This window comes from Pseudochaenichthys georgianus, chromosome 18 (genome assembly GCF_902827115.2).
Source record: "Pseudochaenichthys georgianus chromosome 18, fPseGeo1.2, whole genome shotgun sequence".
Lineage (NCBI taxonomy): Eukaryota > Metazoa > Chordata > Actinopteri > Perciformes > Channichthyidae > Pseudochaenichthys > Pseudochaenichthys georgianus.
In genome coordinates, this window is record NC_047520.1 from 5,462,300 (window position 1) to 5,487,073 (window position 24,774).

The 24,774-nt window shown below is 39.7% G+C and overlaps 3 protein-coding genes across 3 annotated transcripts; 2 read left to right on the plus strand and 1 right to left on the minus strand.

Moving 5' to 3' along the window:
- Nucleotides 1-2,388: 2,388 nt before the first annotated feature.
- LOC117463915 (vang-like protein 2) lies at nt 2,389-12,432 on the plus strand. The gene is made up of 8 exons (XM_034106418.1): nt 2,389-2,691; nt 5,271-5,515; nt 6,049-6,169; nt 6,255-6,859; nt 7,671-7,807; nt 8,026-8,161; nt 9,542-9,788; nt 10,386-12,432. Exons 2-8 carry the CDS (start codon nt 5,445-5,447, stop codon nt 10,641-10,643), a joined length of 1,575 nt encoding a protein of 524 aa, XP_033962309.1. The 5' UTR covers nt 2,389-2,691; nt 5,271-5,444; the 3' UTR covers nt 10,644-12,432.
- Nucleotides 12,433-12,879: 447 nt separating this feature from the next.
- Nucleotides 12,880-17,391, plus strand: LOC117463671 (CD48 antigen). Its single transcript, XM_034106034.2, has 6 exons — nt 12,880-12,989; nt 14,249-14,455; nt 14,541-14,651; nt 15,309-15,593; nt 16,225-16,320; nt 16,643-17,391. The coding sequence occupies exons 1-6, from the start codon at nt 12,944-12,946 to the stop codon at nt 16,690-16,692; spliced, it is 795 nt and encodes a 264-aa protein (XP_033961925.1). The 5' UTR covers nt 12,880-12,943; the 3' UTR covers nt 16,693-17,391.
- Nucleotides 17,386-24,397, minus strand: LOC117463670 (signaling lymphocytic activation molecule). Its single transcript, XM_034106033.2, has 7 exons — nt 24,276-24,397; nt 20,372-20,674; nt 19,493-19,774; nt 19,271-19,399; nt 18,903-18,961; nt 18,705-18,758; nt 17,386-17,766 (listed from the first exon to the last, which is right to left on the minus strand). Exons 1-7 carry the CDS (start codon nt 24,343-24,345, stop codon nt 17,689-17,691), a joined length of 975 nt encoding a protein of 324 aa, XP_033961924.1. The 5' UTR covers nt 24,346-24,397; the 3' UTR covers nt 17,386-17,688.
- Between the last annotated feature and the right edge of the window lie 377 nt (nt 24,398-24,774).

Here is a 24,774-nt window from a genome sequence, read left to right on the forward strand (position 1 = left end):
TGCGCTCTGTACCTGAACATCCCCACCCTTTGAACAACCTGTATTTATTAGGTAAATAAGATTTTTTTTGACAAACTCTGCACATTCTCCAAGTAAAAAAAACTGCTTCAGTATATGCAAATGTTAAATAAGCAAAAATAAATTGAAACAATGGTTTGACATTTTGGGAAACACTTGTATGCAAAGGCTGATAACGCTAGCAGCCGCTTAGCTTAGCTCAGCGCACAGACTGGAAATGAGGGTATGGGTCTGTCTAAAAGTAACAAATACCGTCTACCAGAATCTGTAAAGCTCATAAATGAACACGCTACGTCTCATTAGTTCCTGTAGTATCTCACACATTTCTGCGTGTGTTTTTTTAGGATTTGACTAATTAAGATTTAGTGCGTTGATTTGGGAACTTTGTAGGTTCTGCTAGGTAGATTTTGTTAGCTTAAGACAGGCTAAAGCTAGCGGCTTCGCTTCTTCCCGTCTTTACGCTAAGCTAACCTGCTACTGGTTCCATCAGAGTCCTAGAAACAGACACGAGAGTGGTATTCAACACAATAAAGCAAATAATCTCAAACTATGTAGGAGTAATTTAAGGTTTTTGTAACCAATGGTTAAGGCACATTTACCAGCAAAGACTGACACTATAGCTTTTTCTCTCAAACGCCTTCTATCTTAACCTAAATTGATGACACGCTAAAAAGAAAATATATCTTTAAACTCTTACAAGGAAAGAATTGTGTTTCTTTTGTACCAGTTTAATTATTTTCCTCTTATCAAGCTGATGGTCGCACCGAACTGGATTTTATTTGAGCTGGTTTCAAATACTAACAGACTTTACCGACAATACATTACCAAACTGATCACCAGTATATTAACACACTACCAGCTGAATTCTACTTTCAAAAGGATATTTCACTGCTGGAACATGGCCGTCACATATGAACAAAACAGACATTTTCAACTTTAAAAGCACACCTTTTGACGACCAGAGTGGCTGATTTCAGAAGGAAACCCCGAATTAACAACAGGGATTTGTGCTAAAAAGTTCAAATGTTCTACCAAAGTGAAATATCTTTCCACAGGTGTAGAAGGGAACATGTTTTTTGTTTCGACATTATGGCTGCCTATTTTCAAGTGACTCAGACCAGAAGTGTTATCGAGAAGAAAATATTTAGTTTGAAACATTTCCATGCCAAGCTATGGACACAGTCATCACATGCATATATGTGCTGTCCATAATTTGGCTCAAAGAAGTCAATATCTCTCCTTCTCCTCGACAAACCTTTTCTTTCCTCCCACCTCTAAACACAACATTTTTCATCTCCAATTTCTACCTCTACACTTCAATTTCTTTATATCTTTCATGATTTCTTCTTTCCATTTTCCATTTACATCAGCGTTGTCGCCCTAACCGGCTAAAAAAAAAGAAAAACAAGCTATAACTGATTCCCTTTTCTTTTTTTTTATGTTGCACAAAAAACTTCCCTGCACGGTGCAAACTACTGTATGCATACACACGTCTTTAACTATCATCTCATTGTTTTTATTTTGTGTCTTTTAAAAAAAAAAATCGTGTTCACTCATGTAATATAGAGAGATCAGACCCACTTGTTTTATATATGTTAATTTTTTCCTGTAAAGCCTTAGTCCTCGTATTTGATTTTATTTTTGTAGATATGATTAAAAAAAAAAAAGGATGTATAAATTATTTTCTTCTCCCATGTTTTTAAATTGATGAGATTGTTTAGCTGCACAGAAGGAAAACAGAGCTCATGTGTTTTGTGAGATTAAAAAGAAACTGGATAAACAAAATGAAATGTGGATTGTGAGTTTTTGATCTTTGAATTTGGGTTGAATTGTCACCAGTTAATTAATAATCTTCTATCTTTAAGTGAGTGTTGAAGTTATTCATTTGGATATGTTTTATCCCCTTAGGCTGATTTAGAGATCCTTAATCCTACTATCACCTACTCAAAACTATAGCAGCTTTTCATGGTTTAAAGTGGGGAATGTAACGAGACATCCACTTGTTTTGCTTTCAAATAAAAGCAGAAGGTTTGTAGAAGAAGGTATAATAAAAAATGTATATATTCTGTATGTACATTAGGCTTATATTCATAATTTCTTTACGAAATATAGATATATCCGTACAAATTACATGTGTACATTATTGATATGACAAGTAGCTTGTTGTACTATGTGCACAATTCGTGGGGTTTCATCCATATGTTTAACATTTAAAGTGTTAAACGTTTTAAATGCAATTGTGTTCCTTTGTAAACAAAACATATCGGCTTTATTGTTTAAACTGACACCGGAAAATTCTAGGGCAAATGTCGGTTTTATTCTGATGTCCACCCGGAAGCAGTTGGTTTACTCTCTCCCGCTTGACTCCGTGTCTCCGGTGCTGGAGGTCTGCGGAGCGGCTCAGCTCAGCGGGGATCCGCCACAAAGCAGATGCGAAGCCGGGATGAGATGCGAGTCGCTGCCCTTTGTGAGGCTTCGGTGCTTCGGTTTGAAATGCGATTTTACAGCCGAAAAGACAACAAAACAAACTGCGATCACTAACAAGGAATCAAGTTACACTCCCGGTGGTAAATGAACGCGGAATCTGAGATGAGAGTCGGGAGAAAGTGATTTCTGTAGGCACTTTTGTTGCTCGGCTCTTTGTGCTGTAGCGTTACCCTTTTGGATAGAAAGGTAAGACATTCCTGCATGCATTCTGGGTAAAATGTGGGGTTTCTGAATGAGCATTTTCACCATAACAACGGCGAATTATGCCAAAACTACAACAATCTACATTTGTGCCTTTTCCCCCCCTCTTAACATATTTTTATAGCTGTATTTGTGCACGGACTGATGAGCTGGCAGAAAACAGTATCGATCTCAGATTCATTACATTTCTCCACCAGTGTGAACACACACACACCGGGTTTCCACAAAGCTCATTCTCCGTGAGTTGTTCATTGTTTTTATCCGCGCACTTTTACGCACTGTGTGCCAAATGGAACGCTACAGATTTGGTAGATTTTACTCCGCTGTGCAAACACGCATGCGAGAGGAGTTTTCTGTGTGTGTGGTCACCAGTCTGTTGCTCATCACCGCATCCTGGGTGTGTTCGGCTTTGTCTCACTCCTGGTTTTTCGCACTGATTTTTAAATCGTTTTTAAGCTTTTAAAACTTTGTTCCTGGGCTTTAGTTCAAACGGTTTGTTTGTGGTGTAAAGGCCTCGAAGCCTGGGCTCGGCTTTGCTTAAAGGAGTCTGTATTGAGGCTGAAGCCACGCCTCGATGGCCCACTGCCACCCTGAGGCCTGGAGGCCCCCGGGAGCCCCAACATGACGGAGGCTGCATGCATTTGAACATCCAAAACTGAGACTTAAAGAGAACCATTTCTATTTTTAACAAAGTAAACAATTGTACTCTTGTTTGAAATGTAATAATTACGAGTTGAGTGACTTTTTAGAGCAACTCTATCACCAGAGATGAAACTATATATTTTGAGCCTGGCTTCTTTATGTAGTAACAGTTTGTTTCCACACTAGTACTTATCCAACCTATCACATCCCGGATGATGCTGTGCGTGCTCTCCAGTGAGGATCAATGAGCGGTGGATGGATTACAGTGGGAGATGCTCAGAAGTGCGATCAATGGGATAGTTTGTCACAGACAGATCTAGTTTTGTTTATATTTCTGCCACAATAATTATGTTCAGAGAATTTTTTTGTTTATTTCCAACATAAAACCAAGTTGTTTTTTCTCAGCACTGAGGGTTGCATATTTCCCCTCAGGCTCTGTGTTGTGTCTGGCCCTAGATTTGACCAATAGACACTTATAACAGCCACGTCATGCAAGATAAAGCCTTGTTAAATCTGCACACACTGCAGCAAAGATAATTTTATGCAAACTAGAGAATCAGGTCAGTGTCCTTTCCATTTTTAAACAGAAATCGTGCAGCATGGCATGCATGATGTAGTGACTAAGGCCAAGCACATTCTCCTTTTTTAAAGAGAGGCATGTGTCCCCTGTGCGGCGTCTATAAAAAGAGTTTTTAATGTTTCATAGCACGGGACAGTAACATTGTTATTTAACCATATCTGTGGAGCGTTATGCTTGGGCTCATATAATAGCAGCAAAGCAAATCTTCTCCCCGTTGCAGGCTGCGTCAGGCTTTCCTTCAGTATTTTTGTAGCTGCATTATCTTCTCCTCTACCCTCACAAGCATTCACGGGATGCTGGCATGGATGCTGTGTCATAAAAGCTCGTCAGATATTAAAACCGTGTCCCAGCTGACTCCTGAGTGACGATGTTATGGTCACTTTCCCGTAACCCCTTTTTTCTGCTCATGTGTGAATCACATGAAAGCCGTTACCGAACACTGGCCTGTCTGATGGAAGACGGACACGGGAGGTCACGGAGCAAATTGAGAGCGCGAGGACTTCTTATAACATTAACACTCGGCTTGTTCTACGGCCGATTGGGAAAGTACCTTCTGGGGAAACAAGCAGTGTTTACAGTCCGCTTGATTCCCAGTCATAGCCTGGTAAATGATTAGTTTGTGTCTTCAGAGGTGTGTGTTTGAGGGAGAATTAGAGGAGGGGGGTGCAGAGTTGATGTTCTGGTTGCTGTGGTTACTACCCCCCTCCTGTCTTTTCTCAGCCCTAGCTTCCCATTCATCCCCATTGTAGTAGTGAAGCTCTGTTGCCCTTGGAGACCACAGGGGACAGTTTGGGAATGTGGCGTCCGGGCGAGTATGTATCAGACGTGGACCAACAAGGAAAACCACCGTGAAGAAAAAGGGTCTGCATTTCGTATAAATGAGACACTGTGCATGTTCTTCAAGGTCGTGCAGTCCTTCTGGAATGGTCCTGATGTTCTGCGTGTCGTGCACACTGGAGACCTGCAGCCCAGAATAGAAGTTGGTGGAGTTGCCCTTTTATTGGCTGAGAACACACTCAGGGCCACATCACTTGCTCATAAAAACACTCCCTTAAAGCGGAAGAATGGGCCCAGCTATGTCCTGTGTGCCTGAACACACACACACACACACACACACACACACACACACACACACACCTCTGGGCCAACACTCTAACAATGCCCCTCTTCTTGTTGCTGTTCCTTAGTATGTTTCCCCCTGAGATGCTTTTCTCCTCGCCTGATATGACAAAGTGTCCCCCTCTCGGTCTCCTCATTTCTCATCCTGCCTCCTTGCTGTTCACTCTCGAACACTCCATCTATCTTCTTCTCTCTGTAACCCGTTTTCTCTTCCTTCTCCCAGGCCTCCAAGATAGATTCCCTCAGGAGTAAGGTGGACCTGCTGCGCCTCCCCCTGGCTCTCTCCACCAAGTCCATCAGCAGCCGTAAGAGCCAGCTGGGCGTGGTCTGGGAGAAAGGCGGCGGCGGCTCGGGGGCAGGAGGGGCCCGGAAACCCCGCCCACCGCCGGCCTCAGACATGGACAACGAGTCGACGTACTCGGGCTACTCCTACAAATCGTCCCAATCGCGAAGCTCCCGCAAACACAGGTAGCGGACCTCAGGTGTCACTGTACTGCTGATTATTTGGAGGATTAATTGGTCATTCAATAACATCTTTGAATGTAATAATAATACGTTTATTTATTATAGCACCTTTCACAGAAATAGAAATGCAATTATTTTTCGTCAATTAATTGAGAAAATAATTGCAAAAATCCCCCAGTCCTCGAATAGAGATACAAATACAATTTAAGACATAGGTGTAAAATTGTCCAACTTTGGCGCCTCCTGTTGGAAGTATACAAAAATGCTGAGAATATTCAAAAACATAATCACATAAAAATGTACACATAATGCATGAACACTGGAATAAAAGAAGAAATAAAAAAAATAATATATTTTTAATAATTTTAAATATATATATTGTTGTAAAAACACCCCTTTATTGTTTGATTTACATTTATACATTTAAAGTATTACCACAACAGAATAGCTAGACTACAGGTTTTTAAATAACCTGCCAGGACACAAAATGATTTTCTCCCATTGATAATAATCCCTGACTTGTCCTTTGTCTCCAGGGATAGGAGAGACAGACATCGCTCGAAGAGCCGCGACAGCAGCATCCGAGACAAATCGGTGACCATCCAGGCTCCGGGGGAGCCGCTGCTGGACGCCGAGTCGACCCGCGGAGACGACCGGGTCAGAGGCAGACTCTAAAGCTTCCTCTTCATCATCTGTGTTCAGCCATGTTTCTCCAACGCTCATTACTCTGCTCTCTCTGCAGGATGACAACTGGGGCGAGACCACCACGGTGGTCACGGGCACCTCCGTGGACAGCGTCTCCAACGAGGACCTGACGCGACTGAAGGACCTCGAGGACTCCTCTCCGCTGCAGTGTCGCCGGTTCCTCGGCCCGGCGCTGGGTGGGGTTCTGGGGCTCTTCGCCCTGGTCACCCCTCTGGCCTTCCTGGCCCTCCCGCAGCTCCTCTGGCGGGACACCCTGGAACCCTGCGGCACCCCGTGTGAGGGTCTTTACATTTCCCTGGCCTTCAAGCTCCTCATCCTCCTCATCTCCACCTGGGCGCTGTTCCTCCGCCCGCCCAGAGCCACCCTGCCGCGCTTCTTCATCTTCCGCTGCCTGCTGCTGGCGCTGGTGTTCCTCTTCGTGGCGTCCTATTGGCTGTTCTACGGGGTGCGCGTGCTGGAGCCCAGAGAGACTGACTACAGGGGCATTGTGGGATACGCAGCGTCTCTGGTGGACGCGCTGCTGTTCATCCAGTACCTGGCCCTGGTGCTGCTGGAGGTCCGGCACCTGCAGCCCGCCTTCTGCCTGAAGGTGGTGCGGACCACCGACGGAGCCAGCCGCTTCTACAACGTGGGCCACCTCAGGTTAATATTATTATATTACTCTGTTTGGTATTTTTGGGTCCTTTTTTCTATATTTTAGATTTCTAAATTGAACCCTTTTCCTTTTGGGAATCTAATTTTGAAAAACACAAGGTTATATCTGCAGGCCTTTTGGTCCTTTTATTATCAGTCTAACCAGAGGAGACTAGACTTCTGCCATTCCTATATTTTATGTTTCCAATTTTTGTTGGATTTCTTTATTAACATGTTTCTTGTTAATCTTATTAAGAAATAAATAGGGTTATATTTGCAGTTCCTTTTTTGTCTGTTTATAGGAAGGATATCTCTTGGACTAGCAAAGACATTTCGCAAAGCTCTCCAGGAAGAATTGATAACAGTTTTGTTGTGGATACGGCTGTCATAAGGCCATTTATAAAGCATCACACTTTTTCCTTTAATTACTCCTGAGCTGTAAGGTCTTACGGCAAATGATTGTTCTCCAGGATTATTTGATTCATATCAATCCATAAAACTCTAAACCTGCTGCAACCATATTAAGATGATAAATAAAAATAGGACATTCAAGTGATTCTGACAAATGTAATGCTTTTTGTCTATCTATGGGCATCCCAAAAGCTAAATAGAAACAAAGTAAATGGACATCATTCTGTAGTCAGTTGTCTGAATCTTTCCTTTTGTGTGTTTTAAAACCTTAAAATAACAAAAAAGGATGCTATCGTCAGAACAGAATGAGCACAGGAGAAGTTAATATTCAGGAAAATGGCAATTATCTACAGCTACTGTATGGCTTTCAGGTTATTCTTCAAGTTGAACTAGACGTTCTGTTTCTCAGTATTCAGCGTGCAGCCGTGTGGCTTCTGGACCAGTACTACAACGACTTCCCCGTCTACAACCCCGCCCTGCTCAACCTGCCCAAGTCCATCCTCTCCAAGAAAATGTCTGCCTTCAAAGTGTACAATCTGGGGGAAGGTAAAACACAGAATTTACTCTTCAACCTTCTCCATTTAGTCCATTCTGCACCAGAACGATTCCTATTGTGTACATAACATAACAAAACAATAATCTAATGACACATGTGAGTCTTACACTCTAAAAAATTGTGTAATTAGTATGCCAGTTCCTCAAATAATACTTTGCAATCATGCCAAATGCGGGAAATTCTTTAATTTGATTGTTTCTGTCCACAGAGAACAGCACCAATAACTCTACAGGCCAGTCCAGAACCATGATAGCTGCCGCTTCTCGAAAAAGAGACAACTCCCACACGGAGTATTACTACGAGGAGGCCGAGGTGGAGCGGAGGGTCCGCAAACGTAAAGCCAGGTGAGGACAGACCCAGTGGCGTAACAAGGTTGTGATTGGCCCCGGTGCAAATATTTTCTGGGCCCCCCCTCTCAGCGTTGCTTGCTTTTTTTTTCTCTCTCTCTCTCTCCGACTCCGGCGCACTTCCTGGGGGCTTTGTACAGGGGTGCACATAACTGGTACGCAGGTTATGTGCGTAATCTGTCACAAAGCGCATTTGCGTACCGAAGTACTTGTGAAGCTTTTCCAGAAGGCGGTTAGATCACCGGACGACAGAGTCGGTCTCCGTGTGCACAGACAGGGCAGCTGTTAACGTCGGTCTGTACACCGGAATTGTGCCAAAACTACGCCATCCGGCTGCGGAGGGAGACTCCCCCCTTCACTGGAGAACTGCGCTAAAACAGCTGATCACAACGTTCACACTCTGTTGTCACGAAGTACTCCACTAGCCCCCCCACTCTGTCGACTTTCCTGAAGTACTCCCCCGTTGATAGAAATCAACACGTAATGAATTAAGACCCCACGGTTTGATGATTGATAGGTGTGTGGGTTGTCTTTCATTTTGACACACAGAAAAACGTTATAATAAACATAGATACTGTATGTTAAATGGATATATCCGCCTTCTTTCATTTATATTTCCATTCCCAACAACATACATAAATAAATGGCATATTTTGGACATAGTTCAAATGGTGATTAAACATGATTGATACATTTTACATACACAAGCTGTGATTAATCTGATTAAAAATTGTAATCGTTTGACAGCCCTAATATAAAGATACAAACTGAATAAGTACCAGAAGTACTTGATATGTTTTATGGCCCATTTAAAATCAGAGATTAGATTATTACTGCAGTAATGGGTTTATTAAAGCAAGATTTATATTCTGTTCATGTTCAGGTTCATATCAGTATGTAGTGTCTCTACTGGGACATGTCTCCATGCTTTAATGTTCAAAAAGCTCTTTATTTTTCTCATACTGCTGCACCTCTTTTCACCCTCTGTCTGAAACCAGAGCCCAGTCTGCTCTGATTGGTTAGCTGGCCGGCTCTGTTGTGATTGGTCAACGGCTTAGAGATGTCCCGCCCCTTAGCCTATCACGTACAATGCGTTGGAGCGCTAGCATGACGTAGTGATGTCACTATGTTAAGGAAGTAAACAAAGGAGTCCAATAGAGGTGTTTCAGGCGGGGGAGAAACTCTGGGATTTTAATCTTTGCAGACCATTTACATGCGAGAAAACCTTTAAAACAAACTTCAGGGAAAGGGAAACCCCAAAAAGCTTAACAGGACCCCTTTAAACTCTAATGATTTTATCAAACGTGCTTTGTGCTTTTCACATTATGTGTGTAAATACTGATGATATCATCTTTAAACCTTGGTTTCTCCTCGCAGGCTGGTGGTGGCCGTAGAGGAAGCCTTCACCCACATAAAGCGTCACCAGGACGACGAGGGGTCCATGTCGTCCCCCAAGCACCCGCGGGAGGTGATGGACCCCCGGGAGGCGGCCCAAGCCATCTTCGCCCCCATGGCCCGGGCCATGCAGAAATACCTCCGCGCCACCAGGCAGCAGTCGTACCACAGCATGGAGAGCATCATCAACCACCTGCAGTTCTGCATCACCCACAGCATGACCCCCAAGGTGAGCAAGGCTGCTTCCACTTGCTATCATCGTTATTCTTATTTAAAATTTTTAAGCGCTTTGAATACCAGGAAAAGCGCTATATAAATCAAATGTATTATTATTAGTATTTATTATAGCTTTTAATTTTTTGTTTTAGTTTATCAATAAATGAAATTATAATCCTTTCATATAATTTTTAATTGTTTTATTTATTTTTAATGAATTGTAGTGTTTTGAGTTTATTTGTCTTGAATAGCTTTTAGTTTTTGTATTGCTTTAATTTATAAATTAATTCAATGATAATATTTTTCAAATAGTTATGTTTAATGTTTAATTGTATATTGTTTTAATTGGGTTATTAATTATAGCTTTCAGTTCTTCTTGCATACATATATAATACAATTATTAATCAGTAAAATATTTTTTTTTTTATTGTGTTTGTTTTTATTTTGTATTTAATCGTTTCACTTTTTTTGTTCTAGATTTATTTTAGTTTTATTTTAGTCTTTTTTTTTTACTTCTGCATATCATGTCGCCTTTTTTTACACAGATTTTTTTATTCCACTTTTTCTTAATATAATTCAAGACGTCATCTTTCTGTTTACTCCTGCTCAGGCTTTCCTGGAGCTGTACCTCAGCCCGGGTCCCACCCTGCAGTACCTGGACACCAGCAGGGGGCGCCAGTGGACCCTAGTGAGCGAGGAGCCCGTGACCTCCGCCCTGCGTCAGGGTCAGGTCTTCTCCCTGAGACGCCTCGACTTCTCTCTGGTCGTCACGGTGACCCCCCTCCCTTTCCTGAACCTTGGGGAGGAGTTCATCGACCCCAAAAGACACAAGTTTGTCATGAAGATGCAGTCAGAGACATCTGTGTAGGAGAAATAACAAGTCTTTTTTTTACCTTTTTGTTAGTTCTTTTTTTATGTTTTTTATCTTTTTGTAAGCCTGACGCCCAAACGACTCGGCCAAAATATCAGGAAGTGACAGAGAAGACGCAACAGAAATGCCTCATCGCTGCCCTTGTTCCTCAAACAAACATTAGTCACACTCGCTATAACTGCTGACTGGTTACTTCTGATATTGCACTACAGACTGCTTCCAGATCCCATGAGACTGACATTTAAGGGCTTTCTTAACGTGGTATTTCACACACTTAAAAAACTATTATTGACATTTTAGATTCGACACCTTTATTGAAGAGAATATGGTAGGATGTGGTAGACTAACATTTCACCTCAGTGTGCACTGACCTTTTTAATGCACAATCAAACTTTGTCAGATAGTCCTACTTCTCTTTTTACTTGAACTTCTCATTTGCTTTTGAATGCTATAAAAGGGCATAATCAAGCATCCATTTGAAGTGCCCTCGTCTTTTATCACCTATTGGACTGGATTCTACAGGTGGAACTGCGTCTTATATTTGTATTCGACTGAAAATTGGATTCGAAAATGTTCCACTACAAGTTTGAAGTAAGAAACACTGGATGGACTTTAATGCACTGAGGATTTGTGCTTTTTTGTATTTCCTGCTCAGGTTGTGTTGAATCATCTAATGAAATGCAATCCTGCACTAATAAGAAATATGACTTTTAAAACCAAGTGTAGGAGCAGTTTGAATCCAGTTACACTGGCAGCGAATTTTTTTTTCACCTACAGTACAAGGCTGGAATTGGACTTGATGGACTCTTAACATAATTTAGCCAAGTACAACCGATGTGGTTCATTTTGCCAGCTTCATGTTGATTAATGTCTTTGATATTTTAAAGTGAGTGTGTCAATGTGTGTGTTTTGGTACTGGAAAAAGCGGCCAACTGCCTCATGGCCTTAGACCCAAAAGCTCCCTCCATGTGATTGATTCAAATGTTTTATATTAGTAACATTCTCAGCGTAAGCACAGTCCGAATTAAGAAGGGTCAAATGGTATTTCCCCTAACAATGTAATATTTAGTGTCACACTCATGATGGACAGACATTTTTTTTATTCCACATATTGACTTGCCTTGGTTGCAGCTTATCAACTACATTTCCCACAATGCAACTCTACCGCCAACATTTCAGTTACATATTTGGATGCTAGTCACAGCTAATGCCTTTACATGTTAATTCAACTATTTCTCACTGTTGTGCAGCACGAAAAACAGACTATAATTTCTTAATCGGGACACGTTGGTGTACACAGTCATCATACAGTATGTATTGCTAAATAAAATTACCAAATTAACCTGACACAAAAAGTCAAAACCCCTTAGATAAGAAGTTGATTATTTTTCGCTTAAATAATTTATCGGTAATCAAAATAGTTGCAGATTTTATTTGATGAACTAACAAATAAAAGACTAATTATTCCACTTTTAGAGAACTAATTGGTGCCGTTTATACTAGGGGTCATCAGGGGCCCCTTAGAGGCGAATGGGGCCACATATTGTGTCTTATGTCAGTCAAAGATGTCCTTTTTTACACTACAGATAGAGATTGTCGTGCCACTCACAAGCAGTGTACTTTTCCTACGATTGTATTTTCTTGTGTTTTGATGGATCACTTTGTTGTACTCGATTTAACACTCAGAAGAACAGTGTCTTTTACATCAAGCTTGTACATACTGTGCTTTTTTAGGACTGAGTTGATGTAAAAGGTTTTCTAATAAATGATCTCATCCAAAAGAAAATGGTCCCGTGTTCATCATAAGATTTCTACATTATTTCTTCTTCAGGAAGTGACACTTATGTGTGGGAGGTTGTGGTTAACGCTAGAGTGATGTGTACGATTGTCCATTGCTATGAACAACATTATGTAAACTCCTACTCCTTGTATCTAAAGCAATTATAAACAACTAAATTAAAGAAATAACAATATAAAATAATACAAAGAATGTACAGATTGGGTTGGATACTACTGCATAGAAAATAAACTACTTAAGTTTAAGAATGTATACAGGTATACAAAGAATTACCTTAAAAAGTGCATATATTTAGGCTGATCATTGTGATAACAAAGCCTTATGTCATAAAGAAGGGAACATATGTTAAAATCCTAATAAGTGTAATAATTTGTGCATATGATACATTTGATGAAATAACTCGCGTATCTACATTTGGGTCCTTCCTCACACAGACCACGTGTCTTAGACAGAAAAAGAAAGTAGAAGTTGACAGGCGCTGGTCTCCGCTGTGTGTTGAATGCCAAGCACGATGAAACTTCTACTCGTCCTTCTATTCCTCCAAGGTAAAGTATGTCCTGGTTTTATTTGCTGAACATATTGAGCAGTAGCTCAAACAGTTGTGTCAGAACTTGACCATATTCAAAATGCCGTTCACGGCTGAATGGTTGACTTCCTGTTACAAGAGTTAAAAAAAAGCCTCAATATGTAACACTTGTCACTCATAACGTTGTATTAAATGTAAGCAATCCCTAGAGGATAACTCGTACTGACTGTTGTAGTTATCTTTCTTCCACAGGCATATCAATACTTTCCTTTACAGGGTCTTACATTTAATACACTACTTGGCTACCATTTCAAACGGTGCCTAGGCTTTGTGAGTGTTAAGAAATAACGTTATGAAAAAATACATTTGTACAATATCATGGTGAAGTGTGTTGTGAAAAAATAAAAAAAGAAGTCAGAAGTTTCGTAAAAAAGTAATAGGAAATCTCATACAGTATGAAGTAAGTCATAATTCATTGCAGTTTATCATTAAAGAGGGTGATGTAAAAAGTAATTGTATAGTATGTGAAACATACTGTAAAGCGTCATAGAGTAATACATGGTATTAGTATATTTAAGTAAAGTATGTATCCTAATTAGAAAAGAAGTCATAATATTGTCTTGAAAGTCATAGTATAACAAGTCGAAAATTCTTTTAGCATGAAGGATGCATGGCAATCCTACGATTGTATGTCAGAGAGGCATAGTAACATACATGAAGGAATATGAAAAACTTCCATAGTGTTGAATGTAAAAAAACATGAAAAACAGTCACAGAATTGTGTGTCCAAAAACAAGTCCTAGTGTAGTATGTTAAAAACTGAATGAAAGTTAATTAAGCAAAAAAGCTACAGATAATTGATAAAATATCTGGTATAACATGTCAAAAACAACATAGAGAAAACGACATAACTCATCAATTTTATTTATCAACATGAAATTAGGCCTATTCATAGCCTCCAGGTTGTATGATATTTTATCCATTCACATTTATTATAGCACCACCATCAGGTCAAAATGGCAGTTTATCCAATACTTAATGACTTGTAAAACAGAAACTTTCCCATCTCCCTCTGGTATACTTTATGCTTTGTTTGTGTTAGCATGCTAACACGCTAAAGAAGGTGGGTTAACAGCAGTGAAAAACATGTCCACCAAGCTGAGAATCCTGATTGGTGCTTAGTTGTCTTTGCCATCTTTTTTTGTGTCAAATGTCACCAGAGACAAGTTACTGAATACACCTAAAACTCTGTAATGTTGATGCATTATTGTTTTACAGTGACACCAGGTGAATCCAAGGAAGTCACTGGGTACATTGGGGAGAACGCCACCTTGCGCTCAGGAGCCGACCCGAGTAGGACTCTTTCCACGATCAACTGGTCAATATACACAAATAACACCTACATCGCCACCTTATCCAAAGGGACAATACAGCTGGAGTGGTTTGACCGATATAAAGGGAGACTCAGTCTTAACAACTCCTCAGGTGAAAGACGAATAAGTGTAAGGGAATCATTTCTTTATTTCTCTCGTGGCAGTGTCTCTTCAAATGTCTTTGTCTTTTTTTTCAGGTGACTTGACTATCCGCAATTTGACTTCAAAGGATGCCATGCAGTACAATGTAGGCCTCACCGATACTGAGAGACACAATAGCGCACACCAGATTGATCTCAAAGTGAAACGTAAGTGAGAATTAAAATGTTTTATTGTCAAACATTGTCTTAGGACGTTCCTTATCAATCTTTGGAAACATTCAGAATAAAACAACAAACCTTTGATAAAATATCTTCAATTCATTTCTTACACAGACTCTTCCTACACTGGAAAAAATGCTTCTCCAAAAACAAATTGAAAATAAAAGTTTTCATTTGAAATAAGTACACACATCTGCCAATAGAATATGTGAAAATAACCTTGGTAAGATTTCTTGAAATAAGAAGGGATATTTAGATAAATCTAATGTTTAGCAGGGAAAAGTTATTGTGAACTATATTTGACCAGAATCAGGAAATGCTGTGTTACAATATAAGCCGCAAATGTGTTCTGTTTTCTGGTGATTTTCCAATAAATATGTGAAAAGAAATCTGAGATACAACTCAAAATAAGATCTTTTGACTTAACAAGATGACGCATTGTCTAAAAACAAGACCCGATATCTACTGCAGTGTTACTTCTGAAGTTATTCTGTCTTATAGCAAGTGGAAAGACACATTCTGACTAGATATTGGACATACTGTACTTGGCAAGATTTCGTGTTTATAGTGTAACTTGAACATGTTGTCAGGTTTGGAAATTCGGCCGAATATATCACGTACAATTTCAATTTAAACCCCCTGCAGAACGCCTCCAGAAGCCGACGATAGACACTGCCTCTCTTCCAGCAGCAGCAGGAAGCTGTTGGTGGCAGCTGAATTGCTCCTCAACGGATAAAGTCAACGACTTGTTCTGGCATACTGAAACTCCCAGTGTGACTTTCATCAGCGAGACCCATCCTGGCAGCTTTGCAGTTATTGTTGCCTTTCTGAACAGCACAGAGAACAAGGCTGAATTCAAGTGCACCTCCATCAGGAAGAGGGAGAACAGCAGGGAAAGCACCTCCAGTGTTGTCACTTTAACATGTGGAGGTAAGGTCAAGAGGGAGTTAAAAGAAAAAACATGTCGCACTGGAAAATGCAGCTCCAAAAACAAGGTGTTTTCATTCGAAATCAGTCAAATCTCCCAATAATTAATAATAATAGATTTAATTTGTTAGCGCTTTTACAGGTGCTCAAAGACGCTTTACAGATATAGTGAAGGGAAAAGAAAAGGAAGGAACAACAAATAAATATATAGTTAGAAGTGAATAGAAGTGAACATTAGCTTGGTAAGATATACCAGATAAGTCAGAACTTGTAATTAGCGAGGAAAACCTATTTTGAGCTATATTTGACCAAAATCAGGGAATGTGTTACAAAATAAGCCAGAAATGCTCTAAGGTTTTCTGTTTCCTGATATTACCTGGGGATTATCAAATACAAATGTAAAAAAAACCTTCTTTCATCTGAGATTCAACACAATTTTTTTTTTCAAGATGCTTTGTCTAAAAACAAAAGCCTATATCTCACTGCATTGTTACTCCTTAAGTTAAGAGGTCTTATATCAAGTGTAGAGACAAATACACTTGCTTAGATTTAGAGTTTTTGTTTTGCCAGATTCTAAGAAACTCCTTATAATATAATATATAATATTATGTTGTTCTTTCCCTTGTTCTTACAGACGACGAGCCGAAGCCCAGGATTTATAATCTTGTTCTGTTTGTTTTGGGATTCTTCCTGGGAGTTGCCCTGACATGTTTAGTAATCTATCGGAGAGGTAAGAGGAAAACATCTTGTTTGGAGGGAAATTCTTAATTATAAAATCCCTGTTACATTTACAGATCTACAGCATTAAAGCATAATACTGCAGAGTTCTGAAATGTAAGCTTAAATTTAGCTAACTATAAAATAGAACCAATTAATGATTAAAATAACACATTTTGTGGCACCACACCAACATTGGAGGTTTTAGAGCAAGATGACATTTGGGGATGAAAACGGATTAGACACTGTAAGATATATTCATTCATTTTATTTGGTTGCTTTTGTGTTTCTGTTACTGCTTGTTAACATCACGTCTCTCTTTTTCCCACAACAAGAAATCTGCATGAAAACATCAACTTCTGAAGATGCCAACACTGCAGTGTAGTATGTGAATGGTAGTGTTGTACAACTTCAAAAAGTGTAAGCAAATGTACAACAGACTGTAAATAGAGTGCTGGTTCAAATATAACGGGCGCTGCAGTCCGTTTATTATCTATTTAGGAAGCAAAAACACATGAACGTGTTTTACAACAATACATGAACACCTTACGCACAATCCAAATAACCAAAACAGATCAAATGAATGTGTGGAAAAGTGATATTTATTTTGTATCCATTAAACACTTTTTTACTTTTGAAATTGCTACCATTTAAGTACAAGTGTACATTTGTATCCACATTATGTCAGTATATGTATAATAATTGTGTTATTTAAGCAATTTTGTAGAAAACGTTCTGAGTTTTAAAGTTCAAAAAGACATTGTTTTTTAAGATACATGTTTGCACTTATGTTTATTATTAACCACTTTGACTGAAAACATGTATGTGGAAGATTGTGTTCAGTAACACCAGTACAGTCTGCATACAAACAATTTGAATTATATTAAATACATGTTGTTTTTTCTTATACAAACGTTGTACTGTTGTGTTTAATCATTCACCGAACCAAAAAACTGCACAATATTGATAAAAGCTTCCGATATTCGTGTTTAGCATTGTTGTTCAATTCATACCAAATGTTAAATAAACCTTTAATAAAGCAACACACTTGCACAAAATGCTTAGAAATAAGCAATAATTGTAATGTATTGTAGTCATTTAATATGAAGACATTTGCACAGCAGGCTTAAAAAATGAGGCACAAAGATTTGCATGGGATATTAAAAAAAATATAACCTCTGTATTTACAAATTTGTACAACACTGTTCATCGAATAAAATGTGATCCTGTAGATTTGGCAGTTGAGATATAATAAAGGTTGTTTTTGAATGTGATAAAGGGAAAGTAAAAAACCCTTTAAGACCAGACATTACCTTCTTGTAGTCCGTTTTGTGCTTATTGTATTTACTGATATTTTCTATATACATCATGCTATGACCCTCTAGGAAATGTCTTGATAGGGCGACACCGATTCCTTCCTCAAGCGATTTAACTGGATCTTGTCGTACACCGTATTGGGCTAGATGGGTGATAAAAGGAGGAAAACAATCAAATATAGTGTCACAAGTTGATGCAAATCTCTTTAAAACAACATTTTATAATAAGGGTAGTTCATTTACTCAGATTATGTCTATTTATGAATGACTTATTATGATTCAGTGCAGGAATTAATGCAGCATGTAAAATAAATTCCTGTTGCAGACCATTGACGAATTACCAAGTCCATGAGTTTATCTGATTGGTTCAAATGTAATGGAATAATGTGAATTCACAGTTACTTTCGGCATTCGTAAAGTAACCAAATTGTCTTGATTCCAGATCCGTTATTTTTTAAATAAGGGAGGTCATTATGCGACTTTAATGGTGCTCCACCACCAGCTCATATGGCAACACTTCATCACATCAGTGTATGAATGTAAGGGAGGCTGTGGCGCAGTGGGATAGTACGTTGGTGTACAGGTTCAAACCCCACGGCAGTCAGCCTGTCGTTGTGTCCCTGGGCAAGACACTTCACCCCAAATTGCTCCTGTGGGGATTGTCCACAGTATTGAGCATGTAGCTTTGGATAAAAGCGTCTAACAAGTGACATGTAATGTAATGATAGAGTCCTTCCTTTCATTCGTACTGTAATGAATGGGTCGTCAGTTGTGATAATATAATAATATAGTCCATCCACTATTCATGAATTTAAAAAATGGTCATCAACAGGAATTCATGACCCCGCATAAATATAAATCATCGAGCCCAACATGTCGTTGTAGTTAAGTGTGTAAGCTTCATTTTACAATAGGGAGTCCCGGCTAAGTCTCTCTTTTAGCTAAGGGGTTCTTGGCCTGAAAGAACATGATAGAGTTATTCCATAAGGGTACCTTTTCCAGATTGAACTATATCACTCCCATTTCTTTGTTCTTAGAAGTAGGAAATGTACAGTTGTATATCTTTGAGTTCTGCTCTTACCCCCGGTGGGACCGTGTTGCCTCTGTTATCGATGGTTTCATACAGTGAGCACGGCTTCAGGAGGTTTAGATGTGCATAATACACAAAGGTAAGAAAAACAGAGGGCAAAGTGGGTTAAACGTGCAGTTCATCCTTCAAAAAACAAGCATTTGATTGTTACAGATTGTTTGTGCAGAGTAAATACATGAGCATACTTACATCCCCGATCGCAACATCAGTAATATCAGCATACACTGTGAGGTCATTTGAGTCAACGCCTGGTTTTAATGAAAGAAACAAAGCATAGGAAAAATGGTCATGCATGGATCATAACAAACAACAACATGAAAGACACATTACTATTCAATAGAATAGAATCATTTATTGTCCTTATACAGGTACAATGAGATGAGTAGAGCCACTCCAACAAGAGACGTACAACATTCAGGAGACAACATACAAACAACAAGCATTCACATATATATATATTGTGTCAGTGCATGCTGGAGTTTAGTGCAGTTATTGCTCTGGGAAAGAAACTGTCTTTAAGTCTGTTTGTCTTTGCTTTAAGATTCAGCGTTTCTTACCTGCTTGACTTTGTTTGTGGCGATAAGCACACACAGCTACTCCAACGATAACGGCAACCAGCAGACAACATCCGGCTCCCACAATCAGGGCAGAGAAGAAGCCTGTTCCTGCAGGAAATTGTGTTTTCCCTGTAAAATTGACAGTTATTTTAATCACCAGCTTCAAATCATAAAATATCATCAAACTACACCAATAAACTACAATCACTTCTCTGCACATACCTCTTTCTTGCGGTTCGGACGTAGTGTTGCTGCAACTCACAGTTTTGATTGTCGACATCTCACTGATAACATTGGAAATTGTGCAGTTGAATTTGGTGTCTTCGTCCTGTTGTCTGAGGATGTGCTGCAGCCTGAAGCCGTTGAAGGTTTCGGTTCCCACGGTCCACTGGTAGGTGACATGGCCAGTAGTGGCTGCACTGCACTCCAGCACAACTGTACAGGATGTGTTCGAGGTGTGCCAGGTGGAACTGGAATTGACGATGGGCTCCTTAGTTATGGGCTCTAATGAGACGATTGGTGGGGAGAGAGAAAATCCATTTTTGTAAACCTTTATTCCAAACCAAAGATCCAAAATATAGTCATCCATTTTGTTTAAATCGAATAATAAAGAGTGTCATACATTTTTCTGTACCTAAAAGAAACAATTAATCAGCAGGTTATCATTTTATCATCAATAAGTAAACAAAGGGACTTCTGACAGTGGACTTGTTCAATGATTACACACCAAGCATCAATAAGCATTAAACGAATATCCACAAATACATTATTCTGTGTATGGACAATGGAGTTTAGACCAACTATTGATATAGTAGGCAAACAGTATAAGCCTTACATTATATCCAATAATATTGACATAATAGTTCTATTATCAGACACCATCAACATTTAACAGTCTGTCTGTCTAATAATATTATCTATAATAATATAATGTTTCAATAGGTCACGAGTAGAAAGCGCAATAAATAAAGAACAGTAGTTGATATTTTTCCACTGTAAAGGCATGTGTTCTAAAGGAATTATTCAATCAAGAAACTAATTAACGTAGTATTTATTATTATTTATGAAATATTTATTATAGGTTACTTGGAAACGACTTACCATGAACAAACAGGATGATGATGACTGTTGGGCGTTGGCCTTTTTCCTTTGCTGAGATAAAACTGAAATTACCAGAATCTTTGAGGGTCAATCCTTTCAATGTTAAACTAAAATTGTCTGATTTGAATTCTAATCTTCCATCAAATTGAGTCTTTTTTAATGCACCCTCGTCGTCTGCAATTTTTAACCCTTCATATATCCACTCTGCCTGGGTGACCCCTTCAGTCGATAAGCCTGAGGACAACTCTACAGTGTCTCCAACTTTTGTGTGGATTTCATGTTGAGGATTGGGGGCCTCCACATCTGAAACATATAAGCATACAACATACTGTCAATTTATTTTCTCAACATTAGGAAAGCCTTAATATTCCTTGTGTTCACCTTGTATGCAACATGTAGTAAGGTAATGTTCCTAACATAATGTAAGAGGAAAAAAGAGCATGTTCAATACCATCATGCACAACATGATCTAAAATAGCATTTAATAACTATAGCATGTCATCATTTAACTAATGATACGACGAGTCAGAAAACTATTTCCTTGTCAACCTGGTTATCTTTAACTATGACATAACCAACTATTTTTACTGACCTGACTTAACCTTTTATATTACAGGGGTAGGATCGTAAAATACTTATATTAGTCATATGTCCAATTGTTATGAGTTGTTGGAAATGCATTGACCAGTGGCGAGCCGTCAGGGCCCTCTAGGCCCTCGGTGAGGGCCTAGATTTTTTTTAGAATATCTACCCTCTAGGCCCTCTGTAGATATTCTAAAAAATAATATTTGAAAACATTAAAAAAATTACATTAAATATTTTTTTTATATTTTTTTGTTGTTACATTTTTCATTAGTTTTACCAAAATAACTTGATTTAATTGTATTTAAAATAATATTTCCAAAGAAATAAATCCTTCGAATCAGCCTGTTCAGTTTCTGTTGGAATGTGAAGGGTTAAATGCCGTCTCTGCGAGTTAGGTGAAGACGGGAGAGCTTGTTGGTCCCTCTCTACATTCACAGAGGCCCAGCTATAGTAACTCAACGAGAGATTAATGTCAAATGACAGTACAATTGACCAATCATATCTTCCCTCTAAATGGGCGGGCTTTATTTTCACGGACTTTATGACAGGTTCCGCCCGCTGTGAGGTCTATGCAAGTGGTGCAGTGACGCGTCCTAAAACCCGGAAGTAAGCTTCGCTCGGATTCCCTCGACAGAAAGCAACGGGATTTCTCCATAGGATTTTGGAAAATAGCTCGAAATAATGTCTGTGGAAAACGAACCTGTTAGATAAATGCACGTTGTGTTCAGCCGGATAATATCCACATGTCTACCCTACTTTTATTATTTTCGAATCATAAATCGAATCGATAGATTTATGATGGATAGATTTATGATTAGCATAAATGCGTTCATGATGGCTCACTTCAGTGATAGTGGTGAAAATTATTAACCGAGTCATTTTCAAGATTGAGTTACAATGATAAACCGGAGTGGCAAAGGATCAGCTGCATGACCCGCAAGTGCTTCATCCAAAAGGACAGGAGGATGGACTTTTGCCCCTTTCACACCAGCGCTTTTTCAGCTCCGGCTCGGAGCTAGAGCCTGAAAAGCGCCGGTTTTTCCTGTTCACACCGCAGCAGCGCCGGCTCTTAGCTCCGGAATCGGGTTCACTTCCAGCTCCAAAAAATTGTCGGTCTAGAGGCAAGAGCTTCGGAGCTAAGAGGTGGCGTCGCTTACGTCTCTCTTACGTCGAGGCGTGCAGGAAACTAAACCCACCTCCCATGGGTCGACTGTTATGCCTGCCTACAAGCGGTAGTGCCTATAAACACACTTTATAAAGTCAGGCAACACTAACCAGGCTTCGTGTGATTCTGTTTATTTGTGCCTTACTTTGACCATCCGTTCACTCTTATCGATCATTGTGGAGAGAGGCAGACGTGTTGTTTTGTATTATTGCAGCTATCGGATGCAAGTAGTCAGTTTAGCTTCGGTTGCTATGCTAACATCACCCGTTTGATACCAGAGAAACTTTCATAACAGCGTTGTGATACCAAACAGTGTCAATTCAGACTGACACACATTCACTTAGGCTAAGGGAACTGGGGATATGCATCAGCTGCTTGTGTGAGTCGGACAGTGGATACTTTAGAGCGGCCGCTGCAGTGTGAGCTAACCGGGAGCTAACGGGAGAATAAACTCCTGTGGAAGAGCAGCACTGCAGCGGTCGGTAAATGCTGCAGAAACACATTAATAAACAATGAACCACGGCACTCTGGAGCAAAGCATAAGGTTGGAGAAGTCGTTATTCAATTTATTCTGGCTTCGTGTGATTAAAAGCAACACGATCATCGACCCGACGCAATTCCCCGTTGTTGTTGTGAGCTGCCGTAATGGCTGCCGTTGGGGAGCAAATCAGCGATGTAAACGGTGACGTCATGACGCAGCAGGGGCAGCTCTGGGGCGCCAGTGGGCGGTGTGAACAGAGCGGGAGCTGAAAAGGGAAACCGGAGCTGAACCAGAAAAGCTCCCGCTCGGAGCTAGAAAGGGAAAAGCGCTGGTGTGAAAGCCGCATCAGTGTTTCAGTGATTTATCATCAAAGGTAGGCCTAAGTCATTTTCAATGCGGGCCGCAGTACTTACTTCATTCATTTGTAATTGTCACTTGGCTGTGGGTGCCCTGTCATGATAGGTGTTTATATAAATGGTGTTGTTTTGTGTGGTAGAGTGTCGCTGTCATTGATGCGTTTTGCACCCCGGGCCGCTGTTTTGATATTCCGCTGAAGTATACGCTGTGACGTAATATCTCTTCTTTTCTTTCGAGGGAAGGGGGGGTCAGAGGGCCTAGGTATAAAAGTCACGGCTTGCCACTGGCATTGACAAACGGTTTTGGCATTCAGAAAAGGGAATATCCTGAGATTGGCCACTGAAAATGTCTCAGTAGTAGTTATGTGAAGAGTAGGGTTATTGAACGTACCAAATAAGAAAACAATTGTTCGCAGCTATTGCCCATTTAACATTTTAGCACAATAACAGTCATCAAAGCTGGCCAGGTAACCATGGCCTAATTCCTGAGAAGAGACTCAAACCAAAGACCCTGACCTCAGTGACAGAGTTGAAATGAAAGCTAATTGTATCCTGTACTGTGCCTCACTGTCGGTCAGTGCTAGTGGTGAAGGGTTCTCGGAAAACACAGGATCTTTTTTTGTAACACTTCAAACTTCTGAAAATATTCTGAGAAGATCCACTTTGTGCATGGAAGCAAGTACTCTATATACTGTAAGATTTGCGATTCGTCTAAATATACTGTTTAAGTCAATTAATAGCTATAAAAAATTAACGAATACTCGTAAAAAAACACAACAAAGAAGAACCAGAAAAACAGAGAGGATGACCCATCCCTGCGTCGTGTAAAGATTTGATTGTTGTAGCCAAGCAGTTGCACCAGAAAATTCGCTGACACAGAGTGTTCCAGAAAACTCAAAGCACATTTAAAAATAAAACCACCGGATACAACTGCTTGCCTATAAACGACATTATAGGCTTACATGTTTCAATAGATGTTGAGCTCCATGAAAAATGTATATCTTTGTTATTTCAGGAGAGAGCAAATTATGTTTTTTCAACCATCTATTTCTTCAATATGGATCAGTCAGTTTCTTTTGGCCATAGCCGCAGCCCCATATCGAACTGGTGCTTTTAAAACGTCTTGCAGTTGCAAACAAACAAGAAACAAAGACTTCTCCCAATGAATACATGCCATTTCCCAATATGACATGCGCATGTCCAGTCAATTCTGAAATCTTGACCTAATTTCCTTATTGCAAGAACAACACAGAGTACATCAAAATTGTCCCCCATAAAAGTACAAATCTATAAAGTTTGAAGCTGAGATGCACATACCATGGAGGAAGCAGCCAAGAAGTAGCACCGAAATGTATGTTAATAAGCAGCTCTGGCAACCACCAACCATCTTTGTGGCGAGAGGAACAACGTCTGTTTCCTTTTCGCCTCTATCAAACTGTGCCGTGACAGTTCTCAACAAAAAAGAGGGTGGGGGAGTTCTCTGTCGACAAAGAAGCAGAAAAAGTTATCAGGCCTGAAATATAATGCAAGATAAAGTAGACCTGTCAAGAAGATAACAACTGGAAAGTATATACAAAATAAGAGTTTAAGGGTCAGTTCAAGATTGCCTCAATCGACTATTTGCTATTTGTTAATTATTTTCCTACCCTTAACTCACTCAAGTGGACAAACATTATATCTGCAGGCAGCTATATCAGAAAGACATATATGTAGTTTCACGCTGAAATGTTTATTGCCCAGAGCAGGAAGAACTCAACCACATCCTGTTATCAGATGCGTGTTCATGGACGAGGAGATGCTGAGGTGATATCTGTTC